Source organism: Myxine glutinosa, chromosome 1 (genome assembly GCF_964187855.1).
Source record: "Myxine glutinosa chromosome 1, kmMyxGlut1.1, whole genome shotgun sequence".
Lineage (NCBI taxonomy): Eukaryota > Metazoa > Chordata > Myxini > Myxiniformes > Myxinidae > Myxine > Myxine glutinosa.
Window position 1 is genome coordinate 16,014,134 of NC_136261.1, and position 13,599 is coordinate 16,027,732.

At 45.4% G+C, this 13,599-nt stretch overlaps 1 protein-coding gene across 1 annotated transcript in view; it reads right to left on the reverse strand.

Annotated features, from left to right (window-relative positions):
* Positions 1-762: 762 nt before the first annotated feature.
* The window catches only part of LOC144891935 (uncharacterized), a 75,349-nt gene continuing 62,512 nt past the window's right edge, over positions 763-13,599 (reverse strand). The window contains exons 4-6 of the mRNA XM_078777242.1: positions 4,091-4,231; positions 1,959-3,956; positions 763-809 (exon numbers count right to left, since the gene is read on the reverse strand). Of these exons, the coding sequence (XP_078633368.1) occupies positions 763-809; positions 1,959-3,956; positions 4,091-4,231 (2,186 nt within the window). The remainder of the gene's footprint in view (positions 810-1,958; positions 3,957-4,090; positions 4,232-13,599) is intronic.

Consider the following 13,599-nt stretch of genomic DNA (forward strand, 5'->3'; position numbering starts at 1 on the left):
AGAAGACGCCGAAGCCAGAGGTACTCTTGGGGGTGGGGTGGAGAGAGGGCAGTGCAGGGAGAGTGAGGAAAAGAGTCTTTGATAAAGATAGCAACCCCACCACCAGGACAAGGCTCCGGCCTATCATACCAGAGGAGGGAGAAACCAGGAAGAGATATTAAGGAATCAGAGACATCTTGAAGGAGGAAGGTATCTGTTAAGCAGATTTCTTTTGTATACAAGATCGAGGCTCGTGCAAGAGCTAACATTAATCACACAAAGAGTCAAACCGACACATAACACACAAAATAAGGGGGGCGGTAGAGGTATGTGATGGAAGGGAGGGGAAGTGGGGAGGAGGCAGCTTTGAGGAGGAGGTGGGAGGGGGGAGAATTAGAGAAAAATAGTAGGGTGGAGATTTGAAGGGGAGGTGTGAGGGGGGAGTTTTGAAGGGGAGGGGTGAGGAATGTTTGAATTATTGGCATCAAATTTTTAATTTTGGTTGTGAGAATATGGAGAACCAAATGAATAAATTCAACATTTTTTTCCCTGTCGTTCTCTATAAATTTAGTTTGAGTAGCATGGACGTGGATGGGCTTAGCATCCTGAGATTCTTGTTGCCTTTGGGCGCAGGTTTGCAGTCATTGTTGTGGATATTCTGTTAACAGCCAGCCGTATGGCTTTCATCAAGGGGATCAGGGGTGCTGGCTGGTTGTCCGGAGTTACAGGTGGTTCTCTGAGGAGTTGTGCTCACAAGGAATATGCCCAAAGGGATGTACGCTTTCACGATAGCTTTCTCCTTGCTGGTTCACTGAATATCTCGTCTACTGCTGGGGAACGCATACAAGAGGAGCATGCACAACCTGGCACGGGTAATGCTATGTGAATTTAACAAACCTTCAACAGAAAAACTCTTCCCAAGTCAGAGCATTTTTTTTACGTGAGCACTCCAGCGTGGGTTGCACTGTGGAAGTTCAAGCTCCGTTGAGAAATAAAATCCTCGTCAAAAAATAACTTTTGTAAGGACGCTCTCGTTGGTTGTTATCTCCATATGCGGGTTTTAGGAGGTGCGAGTAAGTTCTCCATGAACTCAAAATCTCCACCTCCTTTTTCGGTGAAGGGTCATTATTCATGAACCACTTTGTGAAATTTCATTCTCATAGATTTGTTCCAAGGGCCCGTTTTAGAATCCTCACTGAACATCTAACAGCCTCCACCTGTATGTTGTTTGTCATGATATTCCCCAGAATGCTTTTAAGTGCTCAGTTGGGGTTTTCTTGATCATCCGGAGTCCCTGTTGCTCCGACTATCACTGGTACAATTTCAGGTTTCTTCAATTTCAAAATACTCGACGTCATTTTTCAGATCCTGCTGTTTCAGATTTCAGCTCTCCTGTATGGACCCTTGTATGTAATTTCAAATTGCTGTTGTTAGAGAAACCTTTGTCACATATCGAGCATTTGTGTGGTCGCTCTCCTGTATGGATCCTCATATGTAATTTCAATTTGCTGTTGTTAGAGAAACCTTTATCACATATCGAGCATTTGGAAGGTTCAGAGCTTTGTTTTAAATTTGATTAGATTAGATTAGATTTTAGATTAGGTCTGGAGCTAGATTTGTGGGAATAGAGCCTGTGATTGATGTTGTGAAGAGGAACAGGTTGAGATGGTTTGGTCATGTGTTGAGGAAGGATGAAAGTGACTGGTTGAGAAGAGTGATGGAAATGGATGTAGAAGGAAGTAGAAGACGGGGAAGACCGAGAAAGACTTGGCTAAAGATGGTGGAAGAAGAAATGCGGGCAAGGGGGTTAACAAGGGGAGATGCAGAAAATAGGGCAAAATGGAGAAGATCGTCATGGTGACCGCAAGGCCAACCCCCGCTGGAGCAGGGAAAATGGCCTTAAAATGCATGTTGTTGTTGTTTTGAGCATTTGTAAGGTCGCTCTCTTGTGTGGATCCTCACATGTAATTTCAATTTACTGTCGCTAGGGAAACCTTTATCACATATCGAGCATTTGTGAGGGCACTCTCCTGTATGGATCCCCATATGCCTATTCAAATCACCTTTTGCAAAGAAACCTTTATCACATATCGAGCATTTGGAAGGGCCCTCTCCTGTATGGATCATCATATGCGTTTTCAAATGACGTTTTTCAAGGAAATCTTTGTCACATATCTTGCATTCGTGAGGACGTTCTCCCGTATGGATCCTCATATGCCTTTTCAATTGACCATTTCTGTGGAAACCTTTGTCACATATCGAGCATTTGTGAGGACACTCTCCTGTATGGATCATCATGTGCGTTTTCAAATCGCCTTTTCCAGTGAAACCTTTGTCACATATCGAGCATTTGTGAGGGCGCTCTCCTGTATGGATCCTCATATGCCTATTCAAATGACGTTTTTCAAGGAAATCTTTGTCACATATCTTGCATTCGTGAGGACGTTCTCCCGTGTGGATCCTCATATGCGTTTTCAATTGACCATTTCTGTGGAAATCTTTATCACATATCGAGCATTTGGAAGGACGCTCTCCTGTATGGACCATCACATGTAATTTCAATTTACTGTCGCTAGGGAAACCTTTATCACATATCGAGCATTTGCAAGGATACTCTCCTGTATGGATCATCATGTGCGTTTTCAAATCGCCTTTTCCAGTGAAACCTTTGTCACATATCGAGCATTTGTGAGGGCGCTCTCCTGTATGGATCCTCATATGCCTATTCAAATCACCTTTTGCAAAGAAACCTTTATCACATATCGAGCATTTGGAAGGGCCCTCTCCTGTATGGATCATCATATGCGTTTTCAAATGACGTTTTTCAAGGAAATCTTTGTCACATATCTTGCATTCGTGAGGACGTTCTCCCGTATGGATCCTCATATGCGTTTTCAATTGACCATTTCTGTGGAAACCTTTGTCACATATCGAGCATTTGTGAGGACACTCTCCTGTATGGATCCTCATATGCCTATTCAAATCACCTTTTCTAAGGAAACCTTTATCACATATTGAGCATTTGTGAGGACGCTCTCCTGTATGGATCCTCATATGCCTATTCAAATCACCTTTCTGAGAGAAACCTTTATCACATATTGAGCAGCTGTAAGGACGCTCTCCTGTGTGGATCCTCATATGTAATTTCAAATTGTTTTGAGAGAAACTTTTATCACATATCGAGCAGCTGAAAGGACGGTCTCCTGTATGGATCCTCGTATGTAATTTCAAATGGTTGTTATGAGAGAAACCTTTATCACATATTGAGCAGCTGTAAGGACGCTCACCTGTATGGATCCTCATATGTGATTTCAAATGCAATTTTCGCAAGAAATCTTTGTCACATATCGAGCATTTGTGAGGACGCTCTCCTGTATGGATCCTCATATGCCGATTCAAAATACCTTTTCCAAAGAAACCTTTATCACATATCTTGCATTCGTGAGGACGCTCTCCCGTATGGATCCTCATATAATGCGTTTTCAATTGACCATTTCTTTGGAATCCTTTGTCACATATCGAGCATTTGTGAGGACGCTCTCCTGTATGGATCCTCATATGCCGATTCAAAATACCTTTTCCAAAGAAACCTTTATCACATATCTTGCATTCGTGAGGCCGCTCTCCTGCATGGACCATCACATGTGTCTTCAAATTACCTTTTGTCAAGAAAGCTTTATCACAAACAGAGCACTTGTGGGGGCGTTTTCCAATGTGGATCCTCATGTGTATTTTGATGTCACTCGTTGAAACAAAATCCATTCTGCACACATTACACTTGTAACAAATTCGCTTTTCTCGAACCTTTTTGAGTTTGTTTAATTTAATATTCATCTTGGTGTTGCGAGGCCCAGACATGCACTTGTATTTCTTCGGAAATGAGTCTTCATCTTGTGATTGCTTCTTCAAAAAAGGCTTCTTCCTCACCGTCAAGCTGCGACTGGACCTTATTTGTCCCATATTATTTCTCGATTGTTCTACAGAAACAAAGAACACAATATTTTCTTTTTTTTTGTCAAAATCAAAATGCAAAGTATTTGACACTTTTCTGAAAATTTATATTTTCTCAATACAAAAGATTGCATGTTAATGTGTTTACGTTTCCACGCACCAGATGCAAAACAGGAATCACTTCCGTTTGTCATGTGAATATCATCTGAACCTTCCTTTGCAGAAGCACATTTTGAATCTTCTGTGACAGATGAATCGTTGTCATGTTGTCTGCCTTCCACATTTACAGGACAGACATCACCTGTGTAGAAATCAGCGTCAGTCTTTTGCAGGGAAATGAGATTGAGAACCATCTGGAGAGTTCATAGAACATGTTACGCCACACAATGTATACTTCAATTCAAATATAACAATTAAGTTAAAGATTGTTAAAGAAAAATTCCGGATGTTAACCCTCTGGAGTCTATTCCCATGATGCACATCGAATCCAGGAGGCGGTAATTGCACGGTAAATTTGAATGCGGTTAGAGCCTACAAATTCGGCTTGTAGATGTTTCGGCGCATGCGTGAAGCCGATAGAATCGGCTTGTAGACTCCAGAGGGTTAAGCACGATTAAAGCAGTCTTCCACATCATCCTTATGCACCACCCGATTTGACATGTCCAAGTGCTGCGATACTGGAGGTTATTGGAATAAACAAGAAGACGATTTATGTTCAACAGTGTTCAAATATTTAATTCAATTCAAATGAAGTAAAGATTGCAAAAATCCTTTCAAAAAAAAATAAATCTGGAATTTACTGGCATTGTAGTGTCGTGTCTATTACCTCACTCTATCTTACACGTTACATTAGTTATTTGTGCCTGTTGTTTGTGTCCTTTATGTCATTCTGAACATTAAGTTTCCTGTTTGGAATGATTTTCAATGTTGTTTGACTGCCAAACCGGCAGACAGAGTGAAAATATTGTTGCAGACACGGGGTTTGGGGTGCATCACGTGTGCGACTTCTCGGACTCTCCCGGAACTCTGGACCTGCAGGCCGCCATGCCGTGGATAGGTCCCCGGCCAGAAAAGATGTTGAGCAACGACTGACACCGATTGAGACCGCCAAACATAGCAACACAATTGATCTCAGCAGGCGATCCCTCCATGGCAGGAACAGGCAGGAAGGTTCTCCTTGGGTGCCCAGCGCGTACAAACAGCAGCGATTGCTCTGGCGTTGCAGCATTTAAGCTGCTTCCATACTCAATATTCTAACCCCAGCAAGCCCCTCTCTGTGGAGAAGTTCGACGGTGCATCCGTAGTCTACCAGTTAATTTAAAATTTCGCACTGGCATTCGGCGGATTTCCTGCAGGGAACCCCGACGTGTTCTCCATATTCACTGCTTATGCTGCAGAAGTCACACACATACATACGCCCCTCCCCGTAACCTTGACCACGCCCACTCCCACATCATGGTACTTCCCCCAAACCATGCACGCTCAGAAGCTGCCTCACAGACCAGCACACACAACTTACACACACTGGCCATCTCACGATCCCTCGCACCCCAATTATTCGCACAATCAGCTACACAATCATTCTCACTCCATTCACACACATCGGGCCACTCCATGACAGTTTACACACTGCTTTGCAAATGAGCCAATCCCACAGAGGCTTCTCCAAACTCTCTCATACATTCATTCAAGAACCTCTTTGTCCACCTGACTCCGACTTCTCCCGATGCAAGTATCATTTGTGTAATGCCTCGTCAACACCTGGCGCCCTTCCCTTTTTCATCCTCTTCAATGCCGTCCGCACTTCCTTTTCCGTGATCTCTACTTTTCTCTCTATTTAACTCTGCAGCTACAGCTCGCTGCTGCTTCCTTCCTGATTAAACAGCTCTTTGAAATATCCTACACACACCTTCAATTATGCAACCGTCTTTGTCGCTTCCATCCTTAATCTTCTGCAATTCCCTTGAATGCCTCTCCACACTTCTACCATTCCTTCTCCATTTCTTCCCCTTCTTTGCCAAATTGCTCATACCTGGCCCTCAACCTCTCCTTGTACACTTAGGTGACAATTCCCCTAAACCTCCCCCACATAATAACCTTCTGACCCCCTGCTCCTTGGATGTTCATGAAACTGGCATCTCATCTGCTGGCATTAGTTGGTGGGCGTTAGGCAGGGAAATACTGCTGGATTCTGATGTTGATGCATCGTTTTACTGTTTTATCGGAATAGGTGAGTTCTAAAGGTTTTGAGGAATATCCATTTTGAAATTAGTTCCCTCTTCCAAATCACCTTCACCTGCACACAAGTCGACATTTTATTTTATTGTCTACAAAGTCGAGGCTTGTGTCAGAGCAACACAAAAAGCACAAAGACATAAACAGAAAACACATAAAACATAAAATAGAGGGAGTGGGCGACAAGAGGGGGAGAGAGGAAAGCATAACAACAGAAGAGAACAGCTACTTTTGTAGATCTGCAGAAGGAAGAGGGCTGGAGGGGGATGGGGGAGGGGGGGGGGGGGAGAGGAGAAACGGTGCAAAGCAAATAAACACGACTTGGACAATCAGGAGAAAAACGGAATTTGAAAAAGGTGGATTTGGAGTGTATTAACAGGGGTAGAAAAGATCAAGTTTTGGATGGAGGAAGAAAAGAGATGGTAGATAAGAGAAGATAAGAGAAGTTACCCAATACTTCACATCGATAGTCGATGTCCAAACTGCAGGTTCTGAAATTTTGTTCATTACAACTTGAATTATGTTCAAATGAACATTTCAGAATTAAACATATTATTTTCTTAAGAAAGACCAAATTGTTGTTGGGGAAAAAAACAATTTCCACATTTTGTTCGTTTTGTTGACCAGTGGGGGTTTTTTTTTTTTGTACACAACATTGAGGCTCGTGGAAGGGCGAACATTAATCACAAAAAAACAAGCGGACACAAAAAACATACAGTAAAGGGAGCGGGAGACAAGATGGGGAGAGAGAGCGAAGCACACAAGTACAACAGTGGAGAACAGGGACATCGGGAGATCTGTGGGAGGAAGAGGGAAGGGGGGTGGGCAGTGGGAGAGGTATAATACACATGGACACTGCTAGGACTTCCAGGAAAGAAGTCGGTATTTCAAAAAGTGGATCTGGGGTGAATTAACAGAGGTAGAAAAGATGAAGGTTTTGGATGGGGGAAGATAAGAGATGGTGGTGAACAGCTGTTTTAAAGACCTGGAGGGAGGAGTGGGATTGAAGAGAGCGAGGGAGTTTGTTCCAGAGGCGGGAGAAAAGAAGAATTAAAGAGTGAAGGTGAGCAGAGAGTCTTGATTTTGGCAGTTTCACCAGAAGGGGGTTGCTGGCAGATCTTGTGCGACCTGTAGGAATATTTGGGGGACAGAGCACAGACAGAGCTGGGGGAGCTTGGCCGGAGAGGAGTCGGCAGAAGACAGAAAGACCACGAACCTGCCTGCAGCGAGTGATTTTGTTTATTTTATTTTTGTTTATCCCCCACATCCTGTGTTGGAGTTTGTTTTCAAATAAAAGTTTTTTTTTTCAACTTTCATATTGTTCATCCAAATCTTTCCAAGACAAAGAATTATGCAATGCATTTCACTGTTTAAAGAAGGATAAGTGAGGGTGGAGGTACATCATATTGGATTTGGGGGATCTCTTGAAGATCTCCTGGGAGATTGATCGCCTGTCTCCGTGCAGCGGGCCTGTCCCAAGAGAGCTATCCAGGGATTTAGAACAACAACAACAATAATAATGTTTAATCCCGTCCATGGGTAAAGAGAGGTACCAAAACTACAAGAGCAAAGCATTTCTCGCCATCGCAAATCCCCATGCTGCACACCCAAAGCAAAGTAAAAAGATGGAAACAAGTTCCACCAGGAATGACCCAATATAAAATCTTGAGCTCCTTTCCATTTTGCCCCATGACACGAAATCCTGGAGCATAAACTGGGAGTCAAAGAAAAAGTTTACATATTTCATGTGTCGCCCAATGCCGATTGCACATACAAGTTTGCATTAAACAAGACCGAAAGTCTAACAGCGGCGTAGCCGGGATTGTTTGATAATTTAATTGAAGAGGATAGTATGACCTGGGTGGAGATACCAGTTCGCAAATAATGCAAGTATTAAATTATTTTGAAGTACTCTAAATCTCAAAGCTGTCTTAAATGTGAACAGATTGCTTTGAGACACTGGTTTATTTGAAACCAGCAAAAATACCCGGCGTTGCCAGGTAACAATGAGTCGCTTCCTGACGGGAATATGAATAAGGAGGGGGGGAGGAGAGAAGGGAGAGAGGGGAGGGGAGGAGAGGAGGGATGAGGAGGGGAAGGGGAGGAGGAAAGGGAAGGGAGAGGAGGGTGGAAGGAAGGGGAAGGAGGGAAGGGAGAGAGAGGACGGAGGGTGGAGGGGGAAAGGTGGAGAGAGGAGGGAGGGGGGCAAAGAGGGAGGGTGGTGAGCAGTGGTGGCGGAGCGAGGAGCAGGGAGGAGAGAGGGAAGAAAAGGAGGGTGGAGCGAGGAATCGGGTTAGAGTGCCAATATCACAAAAAAAATGTCAAATCAATCAACTGCAGGTCAATCAACAAATGGGTACGTGAAAACAAAAAGGCAGCTCTGTCTACTGTAACGCCATGGTTTGCAAGGGCAGCCTCAATGGAGCAAACATTACCGCTTTGCACAAAAAATGTGCAAAAACAGATCCTTGCAACTACAGACGAATCGGCCTGCTCCCAATTATCAGCAAGGGCATGGAATCCATAATTGCTTCGGATATCAAATCCTTCCTCTTCTCCAATGGCTTGATCTCCGATCATCAATTCGGATTCAGACCAGGTCGTTCTACTCTGGACATGTTGCTTCTGCTGTCTCAACAATGGATGGTGGTCCTCAATGCCAAACAGGAAATCAGAGCTGTCTCCCTTGACATACCACGTGCCTTCGATACGATCTGGCACCCACATCTGCTCACCAAACTCTCCTCCTATGGTATCAATGGAAATCTCCACACATGGCTTGCAGACTTCCTCTCTGGTCAGAGTCATCGTGTGCCCCTGAATGGATTTCTCTCAACTCCCCTTCCTGTTCTGGCTGGAGTTCCCCAAGGTAGTGTTCTGGGCCCTGTGCTTTTTCTGGTCTTCATCAATGATCTCAATGATCAACCATAACAATTACAGCTACATATGGGCAGGGTACAGCCTGAAGTACCCCGTGGGTAGCCCACTCCCTCTCGTCAAAACTCAAGGTGGGGAACCCGATCAAAGCAAGGGTGGAAATCACTCCATTTATGACGACGAAAAGTCTGATGCCCGACGTGGAGATCGGTTTCTGAGGTTTGGGACATGGAATGTAGGGACAATGACAGGGAGATCAGGAGAAGTGGTGGAACTATTGGTCAGAAGAAGAGTGGACATATGTTGTGTGCAGGAGATGAGATGGAAGGGAAGTGGTGTGAGAATGGTGAAGGGTAGGCAGGGACAGAAATACAAGATTGTGTGGCTAGGGTGCCCAGAAGGCGTGAATGGTGTTGGTGTCCTGTTTTCTGAGGAGTTTGTAGACAGTGTGGTGAGTGTGACTTGAGTGAGTGAAAGGTTGATGATGGTGAGAATGATGATTGGAAAGCTCTTGGTGAACGCCATCTTGGGATATGCTCCACAGGTTGGTCGGAGCAATGAAGAGGCCAAGTTCTGGGGTGCAACAGAGAAGCTGATGGAAAACATAAAAGATGAGGAAGTTGTTGTGGTAGGAGGAGACCTAAATGGACATGTGGGAAGGAGTATGGACGGTTTTGAGGGAGTTCATGGGGGTTACGGATATGGTGTGAGAAATGGAGAAGGTGAAAGGATTTTGGAGTTTGCTGATTTGTTGATTGGTAATACTCAGTTCCAGAAAGAGGATAATAAGCTTGTTACATACACGTCAGGTGGGTAGACGACAACCGTTGACTACCTGCTGGTGCGAAGGCGAGATAGGGGGCACCTCCGGGACACAAAGGTGATCCCGGGGGAGGAGGCTGTTTCACAGCACCACTTGGTTGTCTGTGACATAAAGGTGAAAGGTGCGAGGAGAGCTCGGCAGGTGATGAGGAAGGCATTAAAAGAGAGGCTGAGTATGGTGGAGGATGATGTGGTTGAGCTTGAAAGTGGTTGGATGTTGTTACGTGCTCCTCCCCAAACCCCGGTCACGGTGTACCTCCGAGCCCCGAGAGGAGTCACGGCAGAAAGATGTGTTATTCTGTGTGTCAAAGATCAATGGTGAAACCACCCCAATTGTTACCAAAAAACAAGTATTGTATTAAGGTCACTCAAGAATAACAGCACAAAAACAATAGTAAATCAATTGTACAACCAATATATTGTTGCGGTTTTTCGAACCCTCCACATTGTAAATTTTTGTGTAATATTCCCTTATAAATAATCCCTTGTAAATATCCCCATTTTTCTAACATAAAGATCGCACCCATAGCTAGTCCACGAGCAACACGTAGCACACCTTAGGATCTCAAAAGATATATCATTATTATGTGTGTAATTAAGGCTGTGTTCCCAATAGTTCGAATCTCCATTGCATCAATCAAATAAGATAGGTTCCACAGCTCCCTCAATGGCAGGAAGAGTGGTTTTCTACGACCCGTGCAAACGCCATCACGCACGCGGTCCTCTGGCCGAAAAAGTTGGCAAATGGTATTTATTTTATTTTTGTTTATCCCCCACATCCTGTGTTGGAGTTTGTTTTCAAATAAAAGTTTTTTTTTTTTTCAACTTTCACATTGTTCATCCAAATCTTTCCAAAACAAAGAATGATGCAATGCATTTCACTGTTTAAAGAAGGATAAGTGAGGGTGGAGGTACATCATATTGGATGTGGGGGATCTCTTGAAGATCTCCTGGGAGATTGATCGGCTGTCTCCGTGCAGCGGGCCTGTCCCAAGAGAGCTATCCAGGGCTTTAGAACAACAACAACAACAATAATGTTCAAGCCCGTCCATGGGTAAAGAGAGGTACTGACACTACAAGAGCAAAGCATTGCTCGCCATCGCAAATCCCCATGCTGCACACCCAAAGCAAAGTAAAAAGATGGAAACAAGTTCCACCAGGAGTGACCCAATATAAAATCTTGAGCTCCTTTCCATTTTGACAGGGAGCACCAAATTTGATTGGCAAATGGTATATGGTGTAGGGGGATGGTAAATCCACCATCCCTCACATCATAGCCCGGACACATGAGCAATAGGTTATGGGGTTATGGCGGTGAAAACCAAGCCAGGGAGGGTTTGGTTAATGTTAGGGTTTAGAAAAATGACGTTAGGAGACTTGAGATTTAAGTAGTGACACCATACCTGTAGTGGGGACGTAGCCTAGATTAGTATGGTTGATAACGACGTGGTATGTGCTTAGTTTAAAGGGAGGATGGGGAGCACTAAGTTAGAGGGAAACCAGGTAGCTTAGATGATGCAGTGTGTGATTGAGGAATTGAGATTGTGCATTGGGTGAATGGCATTGTAGTGAATGAAGAAGCCTGGGAGGAAAGGAGGGTGCAAGTGCCACCAGGTGTGTGTGAGCACCAGGTGAGTGTGCAAGTGCAGGTGAAGCACAGGTGTATGGAGAATGGTTGGATGAAATGAATGGTCTGGAGTGAGTGGAGCACGGAATGGATGGTGTGGAGTGAGTAGTGTGGAATATGTGGAGTGGGAGTGCATGGTGCGAGGGTGTGAATGGAGGAAGATGGACCCCCTTCACGAACACCTGGGTAGGGTAGGTTAAGAGTCGGTAGAGGGTATAGGTAAATGGTGGTGGATATTTACATCTGTGGTGCGTGGGTAGAATGGAGTGTTTGGATGGGTGCATTGGCGAAATGAAATGGCTGGGCGTGTGGCCTGTTCGAGGTGTGGTTGTTTGAGCGCTCCGCCACTGTTAGTCTAGGTAGAGGGTATAGGTAGAGGGTAGGTAGAGGGTATAGGTAAATTGTGGTGGATATTGACATCTGTGGTGCGTGGGTAGAATGGAGTGTTTGGATGGGTGCATTGGCGAAATGAAATGGCTGGGCGTGTAGCCTGTTTGAGGTGTGGTTGTTTGAGCGCTCCGCCACTGTTAGTCTGTCGGCCAGGTGAGGCTGCAGGTCGGCTCTGGGAGCCAGTAGTGTTCAGTGGGGCCCGAGGATCCAGGGACGGACCCGGGTAGACCGATGCCAGAGGGGGCATAGATGGGGAGAGAGCCAGAGGGCCATCCCCAGGTAGGTAGGTTAGGGTGAGGAGCTAGGTAAGCTCGGGTGGCAACTACAGTGGCGGAGGTGCACAGGTAGGTAGACCTGTTAGGGGAGCCACACGACCCAGTCCCGAAATTGTGCAAGGGCACAGAGGGAAGAATCGGGGGACTGAGACCCCAAATTGGAGAGCACCACAGTATGTTCAATGGGAGTTCGGTTCTGAGAACCACATAGTGTAAAGTGGCCAATGGTTTTGTAGGGAAAGTACCCGGGTAGTGTAAAGTGTATTAAAGTCATTTAGAAAGGAGTTAGGATTGGAAATCCCTTCGCACCATCTGTACCCACTCACCTGAGGTGATATTGCTCCACACTATGTTTTTTGTTTCTTTGTGCAAATGTTTGGATGAAAGACGCATCATGACGTGGGGGTGACATTGTGCTTTGATTCCATCTCTATCTCCTTAGGATTGACGAGGAATTGGAATTGGGGGAAAATTTGGGTTAGAGGGATTGTTAACCAATTCGGATTAAGGGGAGATATGGGGAAGACAGGACGTAGCGACGGATTTGTAAATGTGTAAATTTTGTAGATACGGGGTAAGGGCAAGGGTAGAGTAGGTGACAGGGGGGGAACGTACGGTAGGGACGAGCTTTCTCGGCTCGCTCTCCGGCGCACCTCACCTCTGCATTACCTTGCAATAATGTGGACCCTTGCGACCTTGCCCTGATGCTTGCTTTGTCCTTCCTTCCCCACTCACGGCATGTTTCTTTTGGGCCCGGGGGGAGTGCGCAGGTAGCCGCAGTTGTGAGCCCGAACCGCCGCTGCCTGCCTGCCTGGACCGGTACACCACATATGGACCGCACGTCTTGCGGCCTAGCACCGCCATATGGACCACAGTTCTGTGGCCAAGCACCACACACATATGGACCCCACGGGTTGGGACCTGACCCCTCTGCTGGAACCGACCATTGTGGCCAGAGAAAATCTTGCTTGCGGACCACGGTGAGGTGGCACTTAAGCCATGCAGGCGGACCACCTTTAGTTGGCCCCTGCTGGCCATAATTAAAAGAACAGCGGACGCGCTTTGTGCTTGTGTTTATTACCATCAAATAGGCCGCAAGCACAGAACATCGAGCAAGACATCAAGAAACATCGGCCCAGCAGAGCAGGAGCAGAGCTGAGAAGGGTCATCAGTTAGTTTATTATGAAATGTATGACTGAGCACTGGATGGTGCTTTTTGTGTTTTTGGTGCTCTGTGGTGCTTCATGGTGCTTTTGTGAATTGTGGTGCTCTTGTGCTCGGGGGTGCACTGCAATATCAATTGTGCATTCCCGGGCATGTGGGTATGGTGTATCGGTGCAGTGCAGTGCATGCTCTTCCTCTTTTCAAAAGTTCTGCTTTTGTTTCCCAAATGCCAGGTCCTGGGTTCACATTGTAAATACCAAATAGTCTTTGTAAATAATG